We start from the raw sequence: 24,856 nt of genomic DNA on the forward strand, positions 1-24,856 counted from the left end.
AAGACCTGTTCTTTTAGCTTATATTATGAAAAATTTGCTCATTGACAAATGCTGAAGGACAAAATCACAAATCCTGGGGAATAGGTAGGCATAGAGAATTAGCAACAAAATATGTTTCCAGACATCTACCACATAAATATTTTAGTTCTTTTAGTACTCTCTTGGAAAATTTAGGGCCTCATTCTGCAAAGCCTTGTGTGATCCAATCTCCCAGTCAAGTGTGCCAGACACTCAGCATCACCTTTGCTATTGAGCACTTCTCCAGGTTTTATGCATTTCAGAGCTGCAAGGCAGCCTGCAGTGCCTTGGTTTTACACAACACAATATCATAGGAAGAGCATCAATAATTTATAGTAGCCTTAAGTTTATATGACCAGCAAAACCAAAAGATCACCGTTTTCACAGGCCTTTTGTCTGCATATTAAGGGGACACTGTCAAGCAGATGAGATAAAAGTTAACAGGTTTTTATCTATTCTTATTTTTACAGAGTTAAATGGAGTTTTTATCTGATGCTTTGAACATCTCTGAAATAACTTTTTAAAGGCACAAAATTAATAAATAAAACTTTATTCTGGTCAGACTGACCTAAGAAACCCACCCACCAGTGACACAGACATAGAAAAAATTTATCAGTCTTTCCTCATGGATCCTGAAGCAAAGCATTAAGTTTGGTATCAGATTGTTCCTACTATTATTAAACTTTAATATGAGTTAAAGCAATTAATTGCTGTTTTAAACATGCATCTATTTTGAAATTTAGATTAAAGACATTAAAATGCTGCTTAAGGCTGCTATCTGATTTTTGATTATTAATGAACTATGTAATATGTGTTGCCAATAGGTTTTGTTGAAGAGTATCTGATAATTTTAAAGGTTACAAGCTCCAAAGAATAACAGGAACAACCTTAAATATACTTTACTCCTTCCTGCTCATTAGTCTCTTCCAAAAGTCTGATTATCATCATGGTCTTTAAAACTTGTCCTGCTAATTAAAAAGTTTAAGGTGTTCTGCACCTATGGGGGACCGAAATTCAGGAAAGGAGACCTTGCCACTGGCAGTGTCTGCCTTTCAAACTCTCAGGGTTCAGATCCAGGGATGTCTCACAGGGAAAGCATCCAGTCAGATAGAAAGCATGTTGCAACAGAATTAAAGCTCAAATTGTACAGAGTCTTAGAGACCAGTTTTAACACATTGCATTTGCTAACAAGTAGGAAGCCCACAGTACAAATGGAGCACTGTGATTTGTACACTCATGATCAGACCACTGTGTTTGGCATTAGCTGCTATTTCTGACTACAGTCACAAGTGCATGGAGAACCATACAAGGATTCACAATCTTCTTTCAAAAAGCAGATGATAAAATGCAGCAAAGTCCTCTGTGCAAAACAAGGATATAGAACAGGAAATACAGATCAGGAAACACAACCAGCATACTCATGACACTGTGGTCCACACAGCTGAGCTATCTCCTCTGGGGCCTCAAATGGTGCTATTTTTTATGTGAAACCCTTAGCATTTAAATAAGATAGCTGACACAAAAATACAAATAAGTTCATTAGAAGAGTACAATGGACTGGACAGTGCAGAGCGAGACCACGGGAGAGCGGGCAAACATTCACCCCGAACTCCACAGTTCACATCTCAACACCCGATCTCTAGAGATGGATCACTGCTTCACCTCTGCAGGCAAATTAAGCTGGCTTTAAACCAAGCAGCTCAGGCTGCACAGCCTATCTCAGTACTAATACAAGCTGAATAAATAGTTTTGCAAGTCAGCTGCTGCAGCCTGAGCTGCGGGCGGCCGTGCTGGGAGCGCAGAACTGCCTGGCTCAGAGCAGGGATGGGCTGCACAGAGCCAGGGCTGCTGCACCCCAGCACAGGGCACAGCTCTGCCAGCCCCTGGGCACGGATCCTGGCTGCCTGAAAACGAGGGCAATGGGAAAGGAAAAGTACCAGCCTTGGGTGGTGAGAGCAGTAAACCTCAAATGGCTCATCTGGCTTTTCTCAAATTCCAAGTGTAGCAAGTGAGCACGTTTTTACTCATTTACATAGCCCAGAGTAAACATTAATTTCATTGTACTAAAAACAAATTTAGTCTGTTTGTTCATCATTAACTTCTGCACTTCATTAATGCAGTATTAGAACTGAAAAAAGAGGCTGCATTAGCTGTCACAGGACAGTTTTATCTTTTTTTCGATTATAGTTACCAGTTTCTCTTGCAAATCTATTTTAAAAATGTGCCTGCATCATTCATATTGACAGTGTCCCTTTAAAATAAGGAACCAACCGCTCAGTGTGGGCCCTTCTACCAAATATTATGTATATATAACTGAAAACATAAAAATCTAAAAAGGATATTGCATATGTAAATTATTTATGTGTATGTTTGTAATACTTGGCTGTATTTTATAAAGTAAAGAAATTATTTTACATTTTAGAATGGGAAATTATATTGGATACAGGTCTTTACTGGAGATTAAATTAGTGTCAAGTAATGAATGTAGTACCCAGAACAGGAGATGTGGTAATGCTTCTAACAGGAAATTATTTATCTGATTTAGAAAGGGACATTTTTATTACGTCAAAATATTCCAGATCTCATCAACCACTTCGTTAGATTTTTTTCTGATATCTGCATTTCATTTCCTGGAGTTACATTTCTATTATAATTTCTCTGATAGATAAAGGTGGGAAATGTTATTTCTTTTTGTTATTTGAGTAATATACAAGTGTGAAACTCATCATACTTAATTCCTGTGGTGATGACCTAATTAAAGCATATCTTAAACTTACCTTGGGTTTGAATGCAATCAGTTTCAAAACCATTTCAACAGTGAACACTCCTGTGAAAACCATATTCATAATGTCCATGGCATCATTAAATAGCTTAGACTGTCCATAGTGCTGTGAATGAAAAATAAAACACTTACAAAAGTAAAGGCTTTAAAATGTGAACTTAAAGCAAGGCAGCCTAAGACAAAGTTGACAAAAAATCAGCCTAGAAAAACATTTTCTAGTAAAATTTGTGAAGCAGATTTATATACATGAAAGATTAGCTGAGTATCCCTGGTCAAGCATGGAATTGTTCAAATTCATTCTGTTTAGGCACAGAGCAGAACAAAACTGTCATTCCTCAACATCCTAAGGGAATCTCCAGAGAAAACTTGTTCCCTCAAAATAGAAGTATTAGATAACAACATTTGCCCAAGTTTTATATGCAAGGTTTTAAAATTACACAGGCTTGTGTCACACCTGCTTAGAGAGCCTGAAGCATGGTAGTCACAAAATAACACAGTGTGTAGGAGGTATATTTTTAAGAGGACAGTCTATGCAACTATACTGAAAAAAGCAGAATGATTTTGTAAACTGAATTCAAACCATGTTTTTTCTTACTAAAATCTGAAATACTAGAGAAAGAAAGAGACAACTAGAACATGTCACAGAAAACTACTGTAATCAGAAGTTCTTTAAAATTCTACTTCATAAAAAAATACAGGTTGCCATAATTTAAAGGCATTATACTTCCCATACCCTTCCCCTCAATTTATGCCAACAGCTTCAAGAAAGTTTCTGCTTTACCTGCATAGCCAAGCAAAGGGTGTTCAGCATGATGAGGACAAACATGATGTATTCAAATCCAGTAGAATTCACCACATACCAGAACTTGTACTGGTAAGGATTTTTTGGGATATATCTGCGGAGAGGACGAGCCTTCAGGGCATACTCTACACACTGCCTCTGGAAAGCAAATACAGCAAAAACTGTCAGACTAAAACCCAGCAGATCATCAACTGGGAACACAATCATTAAGTGAAAATTGTTAAATGTAACTGTCAAAACCAGCCTGTCTACTTGATTTAGGGCCTTTTATTATTAAGCAGAAGGGGCTCACCACTCCTTACTTGATTATTTACAACTCTGTCTAACCATATCCACTACTCAGCCACATGCAAAAATCAAATAATGCTCATGGAAATTCTGGAGGGTTTTGCCTTTATGCACTAATATATTATGGTATGTATGGATATAGTACATAGCAAGACTATTAAGTCCTCTCTAAACCATGTTTTGTCTTTACTCCCTTGTCAACCACCAATGCACCTAGCATAAATTCCTAGAATCAGCAAAATAAATACTTAGGAGGTGTTATTTCTAATAGCCCAGTTAAATTGCCCAGTAAAATAACATGTGTAGGAACATCATGGATTCATCTCATAATCTACTAGTGCCCAGAATCTTCAGGGCTGAGCCTCCTACTCGTCTCTGAAGGATTTCTTACAGTGCTGTCTAATGGGGCACATGGTGCAGAAAGAATCCTGGCTACATCTCATGCTTGGCTTTCTTTAAATGAAGTCAGCCAAAAATACCAAAAAAATTATGTGTTTCTCCGTCAAAGGATTAAACAGTAAATGGAGACACATTTTAGCAATTTTAATCTGAACATCCCCAGTGAATTTCTAAATAAATGGGGGTGAGAAGTGGAATATATTGAAAACTTGAACTTTGGACACTTTCAGACTATTTGGAACACAAAACCATTTTACAGTTCTTAGTGTAAAGCCTATCTCTGCCTCAGGATAACCTGGCTGTATTCTTATTAATGTGACACCAAAATGCAAGATGCTAGGAAGACAATAAGCTTAGTGGACACCTTTCACAACAAAAACACTCATGGGTTGGGCTCACAGAAAGGTACAACAGCCTGAATAGTCAGTTAAATAAACATCCAGATAGTAAAAAAATTAATAAATACTAAGCTATGTGTTTGGTGCCCTCTTCTGCCCCAAAGCAGAAAGGATGCTCCTCATGCATAAACAAAAAAGGCTACTTTCAAAACTTAAGAATTCATTATTTATTTTAACCTGATTTTTGTCCAGCTCACAGTTCTTGTACTCTTGTTCTCCCTGTTCTTGGAATGTAACAATCACAAAACCAACAAATATGTTCATCATAAAGAAAGCAATAATGATGATATAGATGATGAAAAAGATGGAGATCTCCACTCTATAGTTGTATACAGGTCCTACATTCTCGCCATTTGAATCAATGGCTTTGTAGAGCAGCCTGAAAAAAAAAAAAATTATCTTTATTACCAATGAAATCAAAATAGCAAAGTATTCAGACTGAGAGGACAGGTTTCAGCAATGGTCTGATGTTCACTGATATCTTCTTCTATTTACTGATAGTGCTTGCAAGAATACAGAAACCAGAAGAATCACAGCACACTTTGTTATATTCCTTTTTTTTTCTGAAAGAATTAAGTTAATGACCCAACTTTTGTATTTTTCATTTATTTATTTATTACCTCAAGTAAAATTTTCTCATTTAGGGATATAGTGAGTAGAAATTAGCTCTTTCTAGATTTTTCTATGAGTGTACTGCTGTCTAATTTTTTAGTAAAAGTTTACTTGAAGGCCTAAAACTTTCAAATTAGCCTGATTTAAGGCTGATAGGCATCTAGAATTGTTACTTCCATTAGAGCTGAGGAAAAGTTCCTTATAGCAAATGTAGCAAGACTGGGAACCAAACAATACCAAAATATTCACCTTTTCTTATTTTTCCTGAAATATGGGATAAGTGCCCAGATTCAGGATGATAGGTTTCTTTATTTCCTCCCTTTTTACACCACCACTTAAAACTGCTTTATTGCCCAAAACTGTCTGTTAAATGACAGTGAATTGCTCTGGAAAATGCGACTCTGGAAATAACACTGTGCAAACACAGAGAACCCACTCACGCTGGCCAGCCCTCAAAGGTGGACACTGTGAACAGGGCCATCATAGCAGACAGGACATTGTCAAAGTTGAAATCACTGTTTTGCCAGACCCTCTCTTTGACCATGGGACTATCGACATCTCCGTCCTTATAGACGATGTAAATCCCTCTGTGGGAAAGAAACTGGCATTAGTGAAATGCTGAACTGGCCTCAGGGTAACTCAATGCTCCATTCAAAGCTGTTTCCTCCCTTGCCTCCTCATGTTGGCTTTATTTCCTTGCTAACCTGTGTTTTCTGGTGGGATTAAGATGACAATTCCAATTCACACTACTCTAAACAGCCTGACCCATGCACAATGCCTGCCCATGCACAGTTTAAGTAATTCAGAACAAAATGTGGCACATTCTTAGAGCAAAGCTGTCCTCACCGGCATTCCTCGGGGTTCTGTTTGGCCTCATCAGTGCACTTGTAGAATTTTCCCTACACATAAAAACAGAAAAAGCAATGACAAAATGCAGAATATGCAAAATAAAAGCTTTTTACTATGATTGGTTCAGGATGGAGCCAGCCCAGTCCCAGCAACAAACCACCAAGAATTCAATTCAGCTTTTCTGTTCTTTATGGACTGTAAATTCTCAGTGTCTTACCTTAAACAGCTGCACCCCAATACAAGCAAACATGAACTGCAGCAGAGTTGTAACAATCATGATATTACCAATAGTTCTAATAGCCACAAAGACACATTGAACAACGTGCTGGAAAGAAAGAACAAAATATGTTTCGATGTAATTTGTCACAGACCATATATCATAAAAGTCATTTCTGCATTCTTTTTTAAAATTACTATTTTTCTGTTGCCAGCATAATACCTAACACTGTAATTTGACAGGTTTTCTAAATTTGTCTGTAAGTTTGTTGACACAGACCCATCAACATCAACTGACTAGAAATTACATAGGCATTATGGATAAAGAACTGAAATGCACTGGTGGGTTGGCTTATCACAGTCCAAATGAGCTCAGTGGCAGCTCCTGCACACACAGACTGCTGTAACTGTGGGCACAGCCTGGGCTGGCCAACACCAGACATGTTCAACAATCAATAACTGATTTCTGTCCTTGCTCTGTGAACTTCTGCAGGCAATTTCTCTTGAGCAAGAATTATTAACCTGAGGCAGGACTGAAGGGTCAGGCCAACAGAAATATAACTTAAAAAATAAAAATAAGCACCTTAAGTCCTTTTGCTCTGTTTATTGCCCTTAGAGGCCTCAAGACTCTTAAAACTCTGAGAATCTTCACGACTGAGATAGCACTTGATCTAGAAGAAAAAAAATTATACTGTTACTGTTAAGGTAACAGATTTTATTACAGAATAACAACATGCTTGCAAATACTTGAAATGTGAAATTTGAAAAAAAACCTTCCAACTAGAACTATAAGATACGTATACAATGTTTTTCTTTATTCTTTATTGATTCTTTATTATTAGAAAATAGTACTGACCTCATAAATACCATAAGAATCATTTTGATTTCTGGAGCAAATTTGGAATTAACAGCTTAGAAGCTCATCTAAGACCATAATGGAGCAAAATAGTCCCCACAGTATTTTCCAGTGTTGACAAGCTCTTTTGAAGACACTGAGTAAATCCTGTAAATCAATGAATCCTTCAATTTCCAACTAACCTCAGATGAAAAGATCTCAAATGACTTTGATTCTCTCTAAGTAGCTAGGACTGCATAGGAGGAAATAAGAGTGCAGAGTGTTCTAAAGAACAGCCTGTGAAACTGAAAGTTTGTGCAGTGGGAGGTCTGGTACCAGCAGGGCCCAGAGTGGGGAGCAGCTGCCTGACACCCTCCCCTGCTCTTTAGTCACTAATGCTTTCACAGATTATTATTAATATGGAAAAAACACCCAATGAATCAAGAAGCACATTTAGATTCTTTTACTGTGTTTAGTCTGACCAAACAAATAAAAAAACCCTCTCCACTACCACTTACAAACTGATTAAAGTACAACTTCTCCCCCCTCAAACACGGTCTAGTTCCATATCCCTACAGGTCAACACTGAAAGACCAAGCCCATAAAATCAGATTGCAGGTGTGACAATGGCTCAAAGGAAGGGATTTAAACCTCCTGCAGCTCCAGGAAATCCCTGCTGTACCAATACCAGTGTCATGGGGCTCCTCCTTGCTCTCCTGGTAATTGTGGGAAGTAGTAATTTGTTTCCAGCCCATATTAGTGATGAATTACAACACCCTCCATGGAAAGCACTCCCTGTTGCCAGCCCATCCCTGAGCACTGGCACTGCACACCCACACACCGTGGGGGAACAAAAGGAGCTGGAACACTGATTTCAGTCTGAAACCCCAGAGCAAAAATAAACCATTCACAGTGTGCGTGTAGTACTTACTGAATCCCAAATGATACCAGAGAAACGCCCACAACCAGCAAATCCAGCAAATTAAAATAATTCCTGCAGAAGGACCCTTTATGAAGGAATGCTCCAAAAGCTGTCATCTAAAAATAGAATTGTTACACACTTAGTCTATATTTCAATTTATTCAAATTCACATTTAGGCTGTTTACAAGACACTTGCCTGGAGTGTGAATGCATACAATACTATCTCACTTTCTAAAATCCTTTGAGATATAAAACAAGTCCTCCACATACATTAAATCTTTCATTTAAATCAGAAAAATTCTTCTCAAGCAACATCAATAAATATGCTAATTGTTTCTGATATCAACAAATGTTTTATTTTGTGTAAGAACAGATGAGGCTGAGATCATTACCCTGAATTAATTTGGCCTTTGTTAGAAAAAATTGCTACAAAAAATCATTTGAGATTTCCATGTTTACTAAACTGTAAGGTCAAAATTCTTACTCCTAATTATTCATACTATCTTAAGAACTGAAAAGGAGCTGAAAATGTACTGCCAACACCTGAGAGCCAAAACTGGTCCAGAAGCAGGACAAGGCTGTCCTAAGGCAGCACTACAAGGCTATTTAGCTTTGGCTTATGGCAGACATGAGTGGCTGTCTTGGAATAACCTGGAACAACCAACAGATGTTTTGTGTTCTGTGTAATCAGAGGTCCCTAAATTTTGCTGTTCTGTGGGGAATATCAAACATTGCTCTCCCTTTTGGGCTTTCTCTAAATTTTTTGTTTTCTGTCCTTTTATTTAAATTGAGAAAGCTTACAAAGTGGATCTTGTATGCATCATTTGCAGGTTTCATTAGGAGCCAGTGAAGGAGGCTCTATTCATTATGGCTGCAGCCAGCACCTGAGCAGATGGTTTTTGGTATCATAAAGCTGAATTTGACTCCTAAATCCATCAATTAGCCTTCCTACCATAACTGTAAGTAAATACAAGTTTAAAATGGCACAGAGGAATCCAAATAACCATTAGGATACCTCTGGAAAACACCTCATAGTCAGCTCAATCACAAGAATTCTAATTTCTTCAGCCTCAAGATCCTCTCACAGAGCCTGAACACTGAACTATTCCTTGTTTTCCATAGGTAAGAAAATTTGATGCCATCTAGGGAGCATGCCATACTGACTGTGCATTTTACTTTCCCTTTACTTTCTATTCTGCTCCTCGAGGAGTAGGGAATAGATTTTGTTTCGTTTCCCCTCACAGCAGATTACTGCAGATTTCCAGACAGTGCCCAGCGTAGAGCAGAGCTACAGGCAATGGGCATCCCAGTGCACTGCATCCCTGCTCAGTGTCAGACATTTCCAGGCCTTCTGCATGGCAAACCAGCACCACCAGTAAAGGGCTGGGCCTCTGCAAAGGAAATATGTCTTTTTCTGGGAAGCAAAAATTAATTAATTTCCTTATTCTGTTCTTAAGTCCTCTTTTTGGTGATAAAAATATTCCCAAAAGCTAGAAGAGTAAAAATGCTAAAGCTTTAACCTAAGCCATGGGATGAGACGTGTAACATATTTATATTATAAAATTTCCATTAAATTAGCTCGTTTGCTTACAGCTATACAGAGTACATCTAAACTCTGTTGGGAGCTGAACACAAAAATAACCCTGAAAATCAAATTAACATCTATCTACAACTACCCATGTACATTGTATATGATAAGAGCAGAACACAAAGTTTCATGTAACAACTCCCACAAAAATTAGGTGAATAATTGACATTAAAGTGCAGGTGAGGTACATATCTCTCCATCTTCACATGGAGACTCATATTTCAAACACCACAAATCCCAGTGGAAGAATTTGCTACAACTCTCTAGTAAGTTTAAATGGTGTGGAATCAGCGCAGTAGGGGGAGGTAGAAAGCACAGATCCCTAATTTCACCTTTGCTCTGATGTTTTCACCTTTCCCAAGTTGTCCAAACAGCATGATAAACTGAATTTCAATGTCATGCAGAGAGAATTCTCAAATGTTTAAAAATGATGTTGCAGCTTTTCTGTTATTCACATCCTCATTCATACCCTCAACACTGCAATGTGGAAATCCTTGTTTGAGAGCAGCAAGAGCACAGGGAAACTTCTTACATGCTGAGAGTTATTCTGGTTTAATGCTTGCTTTTGTACAAGTTTCTTCACTACAGGTGATAATATTACCTCTGATTATCCTAATTTCAATTTCATATATTTTTTTTGCCTGGAAATTAAGGAGCACTATTGTTCCTGCAGGTCTAGTTCTGAATTTCCTCCTTGCAGAGCACTCTCCTTCTGCACAGCTCGGACACTGTGGGAAGCACAGCAGAGGACAGGGAGGGCCCCAGGCACAAGCAAGCAAAGCCAGAGGCTGGGACAGGTTAGCAAAGCAGGCAGGGGTCTGTGTCAGCTCCTGACTGTGCACATCTGCATGGTAGAGTTTATTTTCCTTTGCATGTGAGTGCACTACAGAGCTTCCGGGAGAAACCAGAGTCAGAAGCAGCAACATTTTTGGTTGTGATGTAGCTTCTTGTTTCCTTGTAATCTTTAAAATTCCAGATTTCAGTAGCCCAAGCTCTAGAGTTTCCTGCTTCCCTTGGATAACTCATGAATTGCTCAGTGCCAGAATCTCTTGCAGTTTGCAGGAATGTTGCTTTTCTTAACCCATCCACTTATGCCTCTTTATCCTGCCCTTTATAATTCCTCTGCCTCCTAGAAAAACACAAATGAAACTGCAGGAGCTGGAGAACCTGCTGCTCAGAGCATGCGGAAGTTAACTGCCTTTCTTCTGCCACAGTTACAATGCTAAAATATTTTTATGGCTTCCCAAATTCATAGTTGGGAACTAGTCTGATTTAATGCTACAGCTCTTTTCAATGCCTTGCTCTCTCCTTTAGTTTGGCCTTTCTCTAGCAGCAAAACCCCTGGATATTTATTTTCGTGTGCTACAAATAAGAATAATCAATTCTATAGCAAGCTTCTCACTGCTGAAAATGTGAAATAAGGGGATAAACATTAAGCCTGGGAGAAAATTCACAAGCATAAAAATAGCCTATTACTTACAGAACAGCTTATCTTGTAAACAGCCCAAATATTGCACCAATTAGTAATAATCAAATTGCATTGTGAAGAGTATGCACAGCAATATGAGCAAAAGCTGGGAGAAGAGATCTTGTTAAGCTTAATCCTCAACCAGAAATGCATAGTTTATGTACAGATTCTTAGTGTGCCAGCAATTTTTAAGTGTATAAATCAGGGTTACTCAACCAAAAACTTGAGGTGAGAATCAGCACAGCATGAAACATTTATGAATCATATGTAAATCTCTGAAAAAACATTTCGCCAATTTTCAGTGAAAAATTTTACTTCCTTGTTCAGCATTCTGTTTCATGTGAATGCAATTTTTGGTTATTTATCTTCTTTACCACAGTAAATCCTGTACATTGAATATCTGAGTAACCCCAATAGATATCCTTAATAATCAGCACACAAACTATACATTAAAATGTCAATTTTTGGCTCATGCATGGGTAATACATTTAAGCAAGCATAATTATGCCTGTCTGTGAATTTAAATGTATGCCCAAAATAAATGCAAAGTATCTTAGTGTATAGATAGATAAATGCAAGATATCTTGCAAGTCCTATTGCAAGAAAATAGTTATCTACTATTTTAGCTCTGTGGATATAGTTCAGCAAAATAAATGAGAAATTACATGCTCCCTCCTTATAAGACTGATTATCTCTTTCAGAAATGCCAGAGCAAGGAGAAGGAAAAGCTCATGCGCAGTGATTGATTTTTCCCTTTTCTAACAACTGTAAGTTTAAAAAGGGTAAAAAATGAATTATTATACTGATGTAATGATAAAAAATCAGCTTCTTCATGCACCCAATGGTAAAAAAATAACCAATCAAAACTATGAGGAACTGTCAAATAAAAAAATCCTCTAGTTTAAAAAAGTTCAGCTTTGATAGCTTAGAGAAAAGGCAAAGAACACTTCAAGGGCCTTTTCTTGGCAGGTGACACACAAGGAAAATCCTTTTAAACAAGCTTCCTTTAAAAACCTGTTACCTTCAAAATGATCTCAAATGTAAACATACTAGTGAAGACATAATCTGCATACCCTAGGATCTGGAAGGTAAACAAAAAGTTACAAACATTATTGCTAAAGCTGCTTTTGGGCTAACAAGGATCAGTTAACAATGCATTACCTTTAACAGGATTTCAACAGTAAAGATGGCTGTGAAAGCATAGTCAAAGTAACCAAGTATCTGCAAGGTATAATATGTGCCACAGTAAGAAATCCATCTCTTAATAATTTTCACAATTTAGACCACAAACACAACACCTGAATTAATCTAAGTAGACACATGGAGGATTTAGACAAAGTAGTTTAAAATTCTATCTATTGCGCAACCATTTTTATTTGCTTAAAAATTGAACAGATGCCACTGCGCTCAGGTATTAGATTTTACCCCTCAATAATTGACAGGACCAAATAGGCAAAATTTCTTTCAATTCAGATTTTTCCTCTACCAGCTTTCACAGATACTTTCTTCAGCCTTTAGCAGAGAATCTTAAACAAAGAATAAATATTTATTAATAATGTCTGTGGTTTTTACCAAAGTATTGCATCACAAAATAAAACTTCAGTGGCTGCTTCTAGAGTGCAGATCACCCCACATTCTGCTACATTATATTGCTCTTGTATGGGCTTGTGCAGAGTGTCATAAAGAAAATTAATGAATAATTAATCACTTAAAATCAGCACCACAACCCCTTTTCCTTGAAGTGGAAAGATACAGCAGTGATTTATTTGTAGGAAATCTAAAAAACCCACAAGAGTTGCACAGTGATATGAAGTTTCTAAGAGGATTGTGGCTGTGGGATTGACCTCACTGCACAAGAACGGGTATTTCAGAACCACCCAGAGCTGTGGCCACATCACTAACACCTAAATCAGTGAACTGCAGGAGGCTGGGAGTTTAGTCTCAAGGATCCAGCAATCCACCTAGCCAACAGCTGTGCACAGAAATATCCTTCCTGCAGTTCAGCAGCTAACCAAGTGGGAAGGAGAAATAAAATAAAAAGACAACGCACAAAGAAATTAGTCATAGATCAAATAAGAACAAATAATTTTCCCCCCATATTCCGTAGAATATCCCATCCTGCTGTCCCTTGGTGTGGCTGAAAAAACAGGCAAATGTTAAATCCATATGACAAAGGTTAATCAGCAACAATGCACTCCAGACTGAAAATAAAATAAAAAATAGTTAAAGGCATTCCAGTTTCTAAATTTTCATTCTGTTGCTGACCTGGCTGATGGAGGGAACATGAACCTTCAAGGCAGTGAAAAGAAAATTATGCAGGCCTGGGGCGTGTGAGAGTACTTACAACAAGAGGGCAACACCTTCCTGAAATCCCTCACATATTTTGTCTGTGTCCCAAACAGAAATAATGCTTTCAGTTACCACACTCTCCACTGACATTTTCCTAATGCTCCTCTAGTTACAAACACAATTATCAGCCCTTGAAGCCATTTCTATAATAACGATTTCAGTATTCTCCACCAGCTCTCTCTTTTTCCTACCAATTAGTGTGATTTATTTATAGGATTACATTGGTCCAGCTTTGTAGATAAGGGAAGTACACTGCTCTGCTGAATAGTGCATGAAGAGTGTCTTTGTGCTTTGGCCTCTTTTTACCTCTGGAGAAAGTTTTAGCTTTTTGGTTTTTACTAAACTTGCTGGAAAGTTTTCAGAGAATGCCAACAACATTTCAGAGGTTGCACCAACATCAGCAAGAAGCAGAGAGATACAACCTCTGCAGCCCCAGCAGGGCCACCTGTCCTGCAGGATGCAGAAGAGTTTCTCTGACTCTGTGCCCATCTCTACAGGTTATTTTGTACCTAAAACAGGAAAGGGCTGGAAGTTCTATCAAAGCATCCCCAAAGTCCCCACGGATCACTACCAAGCTGCACCATCTCAGCCATTTCTTACCCAATCCAAAGCAAACCCAACTCACAAGAATGTGAGAGTCATGCTATGAATCAAATGCAACAAGGCTAAAAAAGTCCATGGTCATGAGAGTGGATTTATTTTAGTTTCTCTCTCTAATAATTGTGCTTTTGGGTAACAGTTAAGTCTTCCACTAGATGAAGCACTTAAAATGTGCTTAAAAAAATTCAAGAATTTGTTTTGGTGGAACACAGGTGTTTAGTCCCCACATAAACTACAATTTTATCTATTAATAAAGACACTACTGAAATTAATGGTTTTTAGGCTGAAATGGCATTTTTCTCTGAGCCAAGGCAAGAGCTGGGCATGTTCTGATCCTCCTCTTACATGTGCGTTTGTAGAAAAGTGAAATTTGTTTGGTTTCTGATAGCCAATCAAAAACCCAAATATTTTTGAGTCCAACGTGGGGGTAACTCAAACCTCTCAGAGTGGCCACAAACGCTTCCCTGAGAGAGGAGGTGACACCCCCATGAACCCCTACAGTCACTGACAGAGGGATCATCCAAGTGCCCCAAGGCCACATAATAGAGTCAATGAAGAGAGGACACATCAGAGTCTGTTCCAAACATGATAAACAGTGATAATTCTAACTGGCATTTTTAAATCAGCATCAAACACTGTGAGGTAGTAAGAGTGATTCAGGAACTGCACATCAGTTACTCCAGCTGCAAAGTAGGGAAAATATGAAAATTATAGATATTATATTCAGATGGAGAATATTTTATCCTGATATATTTATATTCACAGAAAAAGCATTATGTAAATAATAAACATTTCTAATACTGATGGTGTTCCATCAATAAAGCCAATTGTCTTTACAGGTTTATGCTTCTTAGAGCAAAAGGAATATAAATGTATAGCTTGAAAAAGAAGAAGGAATGTTTTTTAACATGAAAATTAAAAACAAGGCACTAGGCCTAAAGGATTGTATCTGTGAGGGTATATTTGGCTTCAGGCAAAAATGAAGGGCTTGCTTACATTATTTCGAAAAGAGTGGCTGCGAATTGGATCTTCTGCTGCTAAGGAAACACTGCTCAGCATGATGAAGACAAGGATGAGATTGGTAAAGATGTGGTGATTGATAAGTCTGTGGCATCCCACTCGAATTCTAAAGAGGAGATACAGAAATACACCATTTTTGCACACAGAATTCAGCAGATGGTTAACACACAACATGTTTTCTGTTACTCTGCCAGCTCTGATGGAGCAGAGCAGCAATCAGCAGCTAGAAGCAATGAAAGTCCTGAAGCCATCGGTCTCACTCCTTAGAATGAAAATAAATCCAAAATCCAATTCACCCACAGTGAAGATGCACTTAAAGCCATCTGGGAGGGGTTGGTTTCTATTGGGTTATGAACACCACAAGGTGCAGTGCTTGTAGCACTGTGCACGTGCAGTCACAGGTCAGAAAGACCAAGGCTAGATGATAAATCATCCCAGATCCCCAGTTCTATTTAATTCTCACTGAAGTTGTGAAAATTACTCATCTTGAGAGATGCAGCTTAGGCTGCAGATCTCCTTGTGCTACTTAGGACTCAAATCAGAATCTCCATGAAGATTTTCTTATAGAATTACAGGACAAGTGGGTGTTAGAGGCTCCAGAGCTGTCAGGCTTTAGCCACATGACAAAGTGTAACTGTGTATATGCTTAGAGTCACTGAGCCCAAAGTAATCACAAATACAGAGCAGGTCTGATATTAAGCTGACAAAAAGGCAGGATCAGGTTCATAACTGACTAATACTGAAGTTGTCTAAATTCTGATGAAGACTCAGAAGATTCTTGGCTAAATTTTTTTCTCCTGTTATAAAGTAGATGATTGGAGCGTGGTGTATCTTAGTTAAGAAAATTGGTCATTTTAGACCAAGAATGCATGGTGTTAGCTGAAGCTGAAAGCAATTTGTAATGTTCAACAAACTTAATGATTTTGCATCCAAAACATTTTATGTTGATCTCCTTCTAAACTTGATGTCCTCTACCACTGAAAGGCAGCATTCTCCCATGCCAAATAAATATTAAGTAAGGACTTCAACTGACTAGTCAAGCTTGCTGTCTTCACCAGGGTAGAACTCAAAATGCTCTGGAGTTAGACTAAAGTGGTGAAAGATTCCACTGCCTCCCCAAAATCCAACTATTACAGTTCTTGATTTTTTTGAAATCATTTGTCTTTATCTTAGATGCTTTTTTGAATCTGGGAAATGCTGTTGCCCTAAGAGGAATATGTGCAACCTTTCTCCTACTTTTCTCTTTTTCTGGTTTCTCCTCCACAAAGGTTACTAGGGTTACTAGAAATTCTGTCTCATGCAGAATATGTTCAGATCTTTTATATCCAGTGACTAACACAGTACATAGATAATACACCTCAAAGGGTACTTTGCAGGGTACTTGTTAGAACTCAGACTATATATACAAAATGCTATTATCTTCAACAGTGGGAAGAAAAATAACATATTTTTCCAATTCTTGTCATTTACCAAGTCAATCAGAAAATTTTAGGAGGGAAGCCAATCTCTTTTCTGGAGAAGACACTAGATTTCTACTCCTGGTCTCCCTAGAAGGAGGTCTATTACTTCACTGCTAAACCCTGATGCCTAAACCAATATTTTTCAAAGTCATATTTACGGGTTGGTGCTGCTGAAGATGAAGAAGGCACTGCCTTCAGGGATAGGTGTTATCTTCTCCTTCATGTTGAGCTCTGATATCCTACGGGGACGTGGGCCTGCTGGTACCTCTGGCTCATCCTCCTCCTCTTCTTCATCTTCACCTACTTTAGATTGAACATTCTTTTTACTATAAATTAAAAAATATCAAGGTTTTGTTCACAACAATACAAAAGCATAGCTTGTATGAGAATACACATAGGAAATATACATTCATAGCGTGACTCCAAAAATCTATAAATATCCAAATGTAGTCACAAGCTCTCACAGGGTGCTGTGCACGTGTGGGTGTGTGCATGAGTGCTTTAACTGGTTTTGCTGGTGCTGAGCAGCCTCACCTGGGGATTCTGGAGCCCCAGTTCAGCTCAGCCCTGACAGCCTGTCCATGCCTGAGCTGAGGGCTGAGCTCTGGGTGCTGGGTGAGCACTGTGTGCTCAGAATTCAGGGCACATTTCTGTGCCATGCATCCAGACAAACAGGCAGAACTGATTTTTAGATAAGTATGTCCACTGGGCCAAGAAAAAATTGACCAAACATCATCAGCCCTGGAATGCCCTCTTTTGCCAAATGTTTCAGAGAAGTTTAGAATTTGCTTTCCCATCCAGATAGTGTTACCAAAACAATCCTGAGGCTCAAAATATTAACTCTCAAATGCTGCTTGCACTGTTTAGGAAGCTGCAGAAAAAGATAATACTTAGGCCCATTTATCCGCTGATAAGAGAGCACAACTTCACTGGCTTCAAAGGAATTGATTTAATGTTCACCAGGAGCAAGTTTAGGATATTTTAGCAAACAAATTTAAATGTGTTTCTAGCTAGTATTCACATACCTGGTACATCACAGGGGGGATAGGGATCTTTATCCTCTTCCTCTCCTTCTCCATATTCACCAATCGTCACCTACAGCAATGAAAGGGATGCACAGGAAAAAAAATTAATATAGAGTACAAAGCCCAGAGAAAGCAAACCAAATAAGCCTCTGAAGTCAGAGAAGTGAGTTTTCTGAAGCAGAGTAACTCTGAGAATGTAGGAGAGGTGACATTTTATTACTAATTTTTCAAAATTATTTTTCTATAGTATCCACATTACTCTGGCTGTGTAAATCACAATAAGAATAGAACCAACACATTTTGATAAAATCTACCAAGAATGTTTGAACATTGTAAGAGTTTATCATTCGCTGATCTCATTTGACTTATCAAGCAAAATATCTACAGAGATCCTAAGAATAAAATCACTTTTTTCTAACATTAATTATTTTATTCTTTAAGAGCTTCACCTCTCAGGATATCCTGGAACTAAAAGGATTTTTCTAGTTTGAGAGACACTGTGAGGATGCAAAGCATCAGAACTAAGTTTCCTTTGCCTGGAAAAAAATGTAGGGACGATGGGCTCACAAAAGGAATTGTACAATGCACAATACAAAGTACTCCCTAGCAAAATCAGTAAAATTGCTTCTTAGAAAAGAGACAAGCTTTAGGATAAATACCTTACTATCCTTGGGCTTCTTCTGGTCACCTTCTGACTTCTCACTCTTTTTATTTTCCAGACTCTCCTTTCTATAAAACAATACAATAATAATTACAAAGCATGCCATGTAAAGACAGACAATTTTAAATGAACTATACCAATTCTATAAAAATCTGAAAGCCTTATAATAAAATATTTGAAATATTTTGTACAGCATAAGGAGTCAGAGCAATAAAATCTACTGCATTTGAATGCAATGATCCATTTAGAAGATTATTATTTTGAATATAATTCCAGAGGCTAATCCCTAAAACATTCAATGCATGTTCATTACTCCTTTCTAGAGGGATAAACTGTGCCCTTGGACTCATACAAACAACTTTCATTGACTTCAACAGGCTTGCACTGATTTCAAAAGAAGGTTTTCTGCTTGTCTATATAAGGCTTAGAGAACTGATTCCACAGAGAGCTGTGCACTGGCAACAACAGATAAATTCTTGTGCTAATTACACAATAAATCCAACTGTTGCAATGTTTAAATATCAGTTGGTTTATCATTACATTCTCAATTCACCCAAATTACTACCTAACTTTTATCTAAAATTATATTGTTTGTCTACTATTTTAGTGTCTAGACAAATCTTTTTATTTTTTTCCTGAGTCCAGCACATTTTGAAATTGGTAAAGACATTAATATAAAAACATCCTTATGGAATAATTCAATACCCTCCTCCTCCCTCTCCTGCTGGTTCAACATGCCCATCTATTTTACCTCGCATTCTTTTTCCTTTCCTTTTCTTCAGCTTCTTCTTTCTGAGCTGTATTTAGACTTTCAGCATCTGCCAAGTTATCCACAGCAATGGCCAAGAAGACATTTAGCAAGATATCTATTTCAAATCATTTTAAGGACATTATGCCTTACCACACTTGTGTGGTTTATTATCAGCATAAACACTGACAATGTGAGAGATATAAAACACATGTTCCCAACCTACAGCGTGGAGGTTTGTGCTGCTGGAGTGTACTGCAAATAACACCCATTTAATGGACCGGACTGATACTGGCTGTAAAGTGAGCAGAGAGCCATTAGGGTCATGGCTTTTAAAATAGCAGAATGCTTAAGGTATTTTTTTAAACAAATAAAATTCAACTTCATGCTAGCCTGAGCAAGTCCATGAATATGAAATTGTCTATTATATGTGAAGACTGTTCAGGCATTTTGAAAAATTCATTTTTATAATGCACTGTCTTTCATGTCTACAACAATCTATATCAAATTCAGTTCTTCAGTCCATATCAGTTAACCACAAATACTGATACAAATACCATATAGTGCAGAAAATACAATGTTTTTGCCCTTTCATCACCTCCTGACCTTTTAAGAACTTCTGAGCATGGCAATAGTTTGTTTCTACGTGGGGCCAAGGAAATATTTCCAGATCACTGAGGGCAGGGAAGGGGAATGTTGCAGCAGATTTTGTCCCAGCTGTGCCACGGTGTGTGCCCTGGTCCCTGGCTCACCCTCAGCAGTGCCAGAGCCCAGGGCTGCACTGAGTGCCAGGGATGGATGGGGCACCATCACTGCCCACGGGCTCCAGCCATCACAAACAGCAGCAGGGCACAGCTCCCAGGGAAGGAAGAAAGAAAACATTCCCTGCTTTCTGCTTGGTGGTGGCCAGAGATGGCCTGGAGATCCTGCATCTGGTTCCTCAGGAAATAGGGAAAGGAGATGGCCTGGAGATCCTGCCTCTGGTTCCTTGGGGAACAGGGAAAGGAGATGGCCTGGAGATCCTGCCTCTGGTTCCTCAGGGAGCAAGGAAAGCTCTGTTTAAAGGACTCAGCATGTGCAGAGCGCCCTTGCCCGTGGCCATTGACCCCCTCCCAGAGGGATTTTGTGGATGGCCCTGGCACACAGCCCCATCAGAGATGTTTCCAGCCAGTGTAAAGGATACAGTTACCACAGATGAAGAGGATAATGAAATATATACAGACGATCATGCCTGAGGATGAGGGACCACCATATGCCATTATGCCATCATACATGACAGCATTCCAGTCTTCCCCTGTTAGGATCTAAGGAACAGATATTAGGAGATGAATAGTAACTCAGCATCAAAAGTGAACAGAGAAACACATTTCCTCAGACCAAACAACACACTAACTTTATGCATAAAGTAAAACCACATTCTTTTCATGCATTGTTTTAAAATTCCCATTTAAACCTCTCCTGAAATCTTGGGTTTAACTCTAACAGCTTTTATTTTGTGCTATGCATTTAAATGACCGAACTTCAAAGGCAAAAATAATAAAATGAAATTCTATTGAAATTTTATTGATCTTGGCACGCCAAAGTAAGAGCCCTGGTTTTCAGTAATGCCACTTACACAGCAATGCCAACAAATGTCCATCACTTAAAAATCAAGTTAGTACATGTTTTAAGGTTCCTTTTTTCTTCTTTTTTTTTGAATACTGGCTACAAATCTGTCCTATGATAAAAATTCTGAGTATTGCAATGCAGGCTTTAGGGACACTTCATATATTTCTCCAAAATTATCAGTTCCACCCGGAGAAAACATGCAATATTCACTCTCCTTCCAAGCAATTAAATGGTTGTTTAAGCAAATAAAATGCATGCCATTTTTTAAATTCTTTTTTGGAGAGCTAAACTTATCCAACTAATTTTCATTGCTAGTGGGTACCAACAGGTTGGTTGCTCCTGAATGTCTTCTAAAACTGAAGGAATCTCCATTACTTTGAAAATGAGGCAGCCTAAAATCTGAATAAAATCTAACTCAGCTGAATTGGGAAGTAAAGCCTTAAGTTTTTGTAGGGGCAGTGTCAGGTCAAATGTGAACACTTTAACCCATAAGGAAATTTCCCATTAATATTTCCTTATCTTGAAATTAAATGGAAAGATTTTCTGCTTGCTCTGGGCAAACCCCAGATGAGACCTCTTCCAAAGTGACAGGAAGTTGACACCAAGGTAATTCTGCAGGGTCAGCTTTAACCCTCACCTACAGTGACTGAAACCAAATATTTTTTTTCACAGACAAGTGTGAAAATGGTGAGCAAGATGAAACCAAATGCCAGTATACAAATTGGGAAAAATTAGTTTTAAAAAAGCATCACAAATAAGTGAAAAGTAAACTCTAAGTATGCCCCTACCACTTCACTAGTAGCAGACAAGTTTGTCTTAAGATTCTAATGAAACCCGGTCTCTAAAGAAATTAAAGCTTATTTTTATGTTATAGTGATATAACCCCAATGTATATGTTACACACTTAATAAGTTAAAGAAAATAAATTGATGAAAATAAATATAACACTCCACCTATTCTTCTAGTCATTAGTTTGATGGAGAAAGGAGATTTAACTCTGTGAAATAACACAACAGCTATGTTGCATAGATAGATCAAAGAAGATATGAAACAAATGGTACAAATGGTGCAAAGTTACCAGAGTACTGAATTTAATGAGAAGAATGCTACTTAAAGTAAACTGAATAAATAGTACTCATGGTTTCATTTTCAGGCAACATGACCACTTAAACAGTTTTGTTGATCAAAGGTAAAATGTCTCATACAGGATGAAATAAAGTTACCTGGAATACAGTTAAAAGGGCTTGTGGAAAATTATCGAAGGTGCTCCGTTTTGTTTGAGTTTCATCAAAATTAAATTTGCCTCCAAACAGCTGCATTCCAAGCAACGAGAAGATTATGATGAAGAGGAAAAGCAGAAGCAACAGTGAAGCAATGGACTTCATTGAGTTTAACAAGGATGCTACCAAGTTGCTCAGGGATGCCCAGTGCCTATAAATTAAAATGCGTGTGTTAACACACACCAAAAAAACCCCAAACAAAACAGTAAAAGAGCAGTGCATGATGAAGTATTACAAAACAATTGCTGATCACTCTTCAGCTATCCTTAGAATTAGCAGTATTAGATAATCTTACCTTGTTACTTTAAAAATACGCAGGAGACGAACACAGCGAAACACTGAAATTCCAAGGGGTGACATAATTTCCAACTCCACCAAAATGGTTTCAACAATGCCACCACAAACAACGAAGCAATCAAAGCGGTTAAAGAGAGAAACAAAATAGGCCTGTAGGCCCAAGCTGTACATCTTTACTAACATTTCACAGGTGAATAAAGCCAGAAGAACTTTATTTGCGATATCTGGAACAAAATATTAAAGAAAAAAAGATTCTGAATTGCCTCATAGATTCCATTTTTATTTTAACATATTAGTACTATACTTTCTGTATGAGTTTGTAGCTTTTTGCCTAAAAAGGAGATGTTGCTTTTTTTTTATGTTGGACTGTAGTTGATGCTTGAGTGGCAAAAGTTACACAAGGATGTAAAGCTTCTGCCAGCTATAAACTATTCATCTTTCCAATCTGTTGTGCAGTTCATGGTTCCTCAGCTCACAGCTTGAGTCCACACTGTAACTTAAGCAACCAGCCCACAGCAAGTCCCGCTGTGCCAGTTCCCACTTCCTCCTCATCTTTCAAGCACAGTTTAATGATAAAAGTACAGTTATTTACAATTTAGTATTGTCAGGTCTGTGCTGCTGCATTGCTCAGCTGTGTTACAGCTATGGATATCAAACACCACATTCAGTCATTTCTTTTATCTCCCTCTGGCTGGGCAGAATATCCTTCAGACAGCAAACAACAAAATGCAAAGTACAAAAGTAGCCACTGATAGAATGCAGCCACCCATAGTCAAGACCAGGACAAATAATTTTTGACTGTACCTTGGATCTGGGTCAGCCAGTCAGGTTGATTGTAATGCTCTGATGAGATAGTTAACGTGTTCAAAAAAACCAAGACAATAACAAGCCAATAAAATGTGACAGATTTTACTGCAGCCCTACATTTTCTTCTGTTAAAGCGGTTCCAGCGACGCCAGCGTCGACTGAAAGTTCAAATAAAAATAAATTTATTATTATATGGAAAACGCATATGAACTTAAGGAGAGTGTGCTTTTCTTCTGTGTAGAAAACAAGTTCAATTGTGCACATGTGAGCAGGTGTGTTTTCATAAATATATGTATAATACTTCAATAGCTCTGTAAATCATCACCAGTTGCAGATTAGGGACCGCTAACATGTTATTCTTTTTTTTATGTTTCCTTATAGATTTCTAAATGTAAACCACAACATTTGGAGACTCCAATTGCCTGTGACATAATTAGATTAAGCTGCATTTAACATTTCATTGGGTAACAAAGTATATCTATCTTTCCAAGGCCCCATACACTTAATAGCAATAAAGAAAAGTCAATGTATCAACCCAGGATTCAAATTAAATTCAGTCTAAAACTGTAGGCTTTGAGCTAAACCACAAAAGGAATTCTGGCAGGATTAAACAGAATAGGAATGCTGAGGTCACCTTTTAGAAATCTACCCTATAACATCAGAAACCTTCTTTAGTAATTCCTAGAGATTTCTACTGATGTGCACTGAAATTGTGTCAGTGGGCAAATGTCTGTGAAATAAAACAGAGTGACAAGCTGAGACTGTACCTAAATATTAGCTGGATTCAAAAGTGAGGATATATCTTTGGACTCATGATACTAGATTTCTCTGCTTCACTTCTGGGAACCCTGTTCAAGCATTAACTAAGTTTTCTTTGTGCATCTTAAATTAGTACTTGTAGTAAAGGAAATCAATACTGGTTTCAGATATCAGTACAAAGACGATTCAAGCCTTGGCAGTATTCTAACCATATAAAGGAAAAATATCCTGTCCTGCCCTAAATCAACATGGAATTCTAGACACAACATTCTTATCTTGCCAATCCCCTGCTCTAAGGGCTGTCCAAGGCCATCATCAGGATGCCTCAGTCCCTGGGTAGGTTAAACTGACTGTTCTTACACTTACAGAACACCCTAACATTGAAGTCCATGAGACAAGAACAATATGAAAGAATATTGAAGAGCAACAGTGATGCTATATTTCACTTATAAGACTCAAAAGAAGGCTCAAATTGCAAAACTCCAAGCTTTCTGAAGCTATTTTTTTGTTTTCCCTAGAAAGATGTGTGGAGCTAGTGATAGTAAAGTATAGCTAACTGGTGTATATACATATGAATGTGCATGAATAACATAGGCATACATCAACAGACTACAGAAATAAAACAAAAATTCAAAAAGGAGAATAGCATAAATTTCTCCATTAGGTTGATACAAGTAAAGGCATGCTCCCAAAGATTAACTTCTATTTTGACTTGTAGCGCAGCAGGTAGGCGAGCTTGCAATGAAAAGCATTTTCTATTTTGATACAAAGGCATTTTGACATTACTTTCAAAACAATATCCTTGATGAGTTATGGCCTGACTTACTTTGTGCTCACACTCAGTGTACTGACATTGCAGAGTAACATTCCAGAAGCTGGAGTGAGGATCAGCCCAGAAGAGTGAGAATTGGACCAAGATTTTGCATTTACCTTAGAATGTGATTATTAGAGGAAAATACTGACCTGAACTTGGATTTTGAGATGGTTTGACTAGAAGAAAAGGAAAATGCATTTTTAAGAATGGGGGAAAAGTAATTAATAAATTCATTTTCTTTAGAATTTTGC

General features: G+C 37.9%; 1 protein-coding gene across 1 annotated transcript in view; it reads right to left on the reverse strand.

The window, feature by feature from the left end:
* CACNA1D (calcium voltage-gated channel subunit alpha1 D) overlaps positions 1-24,856 on the reverse strand; it is a 169,443-nt gene that overhangs the window by 45,127 nt on the left and 99,460 nt on the right. Inside the window, exons 11-30 of the mRNA XM_059480355.1 lie at positions 24,755-24,781; positions 23,030-23,190; positions 22,224-22,449; positions 21,872-22,079; positions 20,224-20,344; positions 19,044-19,158; positions 18,291-18,360; positions 17,632-17,701; positions 16,765-16,909; positions 15,123-15,252; positions 12,339-12,398; positions 12,199-12,258; positions 8,131-8,237; positions 6,948-7,035; positions 6,366-6,473; positions 6,146-6,198; positions 5,740-5,886; positions 4,865-5,066; positions 3,582-3,740; positions 2,796-2,906 (exon numbers count right to left, since the gene is read on the reverse strand). Coding sequence (XP_059336338.1) covers positions 2,796-2,906; positions 3,582-3,740; positions 4,865-5,066; positions 5,740-5,886; positions 6,146-6,198; positions 6,366-6,473; positions 6,948-7,035; positions 8,131-8,237; positions 12,199-12,258; positions 12,339-12,398; positions 15,123-15,252; positions 16,765-16,909; positions 17,632-17,701; positions 18,291-18,360; positions 19,044-19,158; positions 20,224-20,344; positions 21,872-22,079; positions 22,224-22,449; positions 23,030-23,190; positions 24,755-24,781 — 2,368 coding nt within the window. The remainder of the gene's footprint in view (positions 1-2,795; positions 2,907-3,581; positions 3,741-4,864; positions 5,067-5,739; positions 5,887-6,145; positions 6,199-6,365; positions 6,474-6,947; positions 7,036-8,130; positions 8,238-12,198; positions 12,259-12,338; positions 12,399-15,122; positions 15,253-16,764; positions 16,910-17,631; positions 17,702-18,290; positions 18,361-19,043; positions 19,159-20,223; positions 20,345-21,871; positions 22,080-22,223; positions 22,450-23,029; positions 23,191-24,754; positions 24,782-24,856) is intronic.

This window comes from Ammospiza nelsoni, chromosome 11 (genome assembly GCF_027579445.1).
Source record: "Ammospiza nelsoni isolate bAmmNel1 chromosome 11, bAmmNel1.pri, whole genome shotgun sequence".
In the NCBI taxonomy this organism is placed as follows: Eukaryota; Metazoa; Chordata; class Aves; order Passeriformes; family Passerellidae; genus Ammospiza; species Ammospiza nelsoni.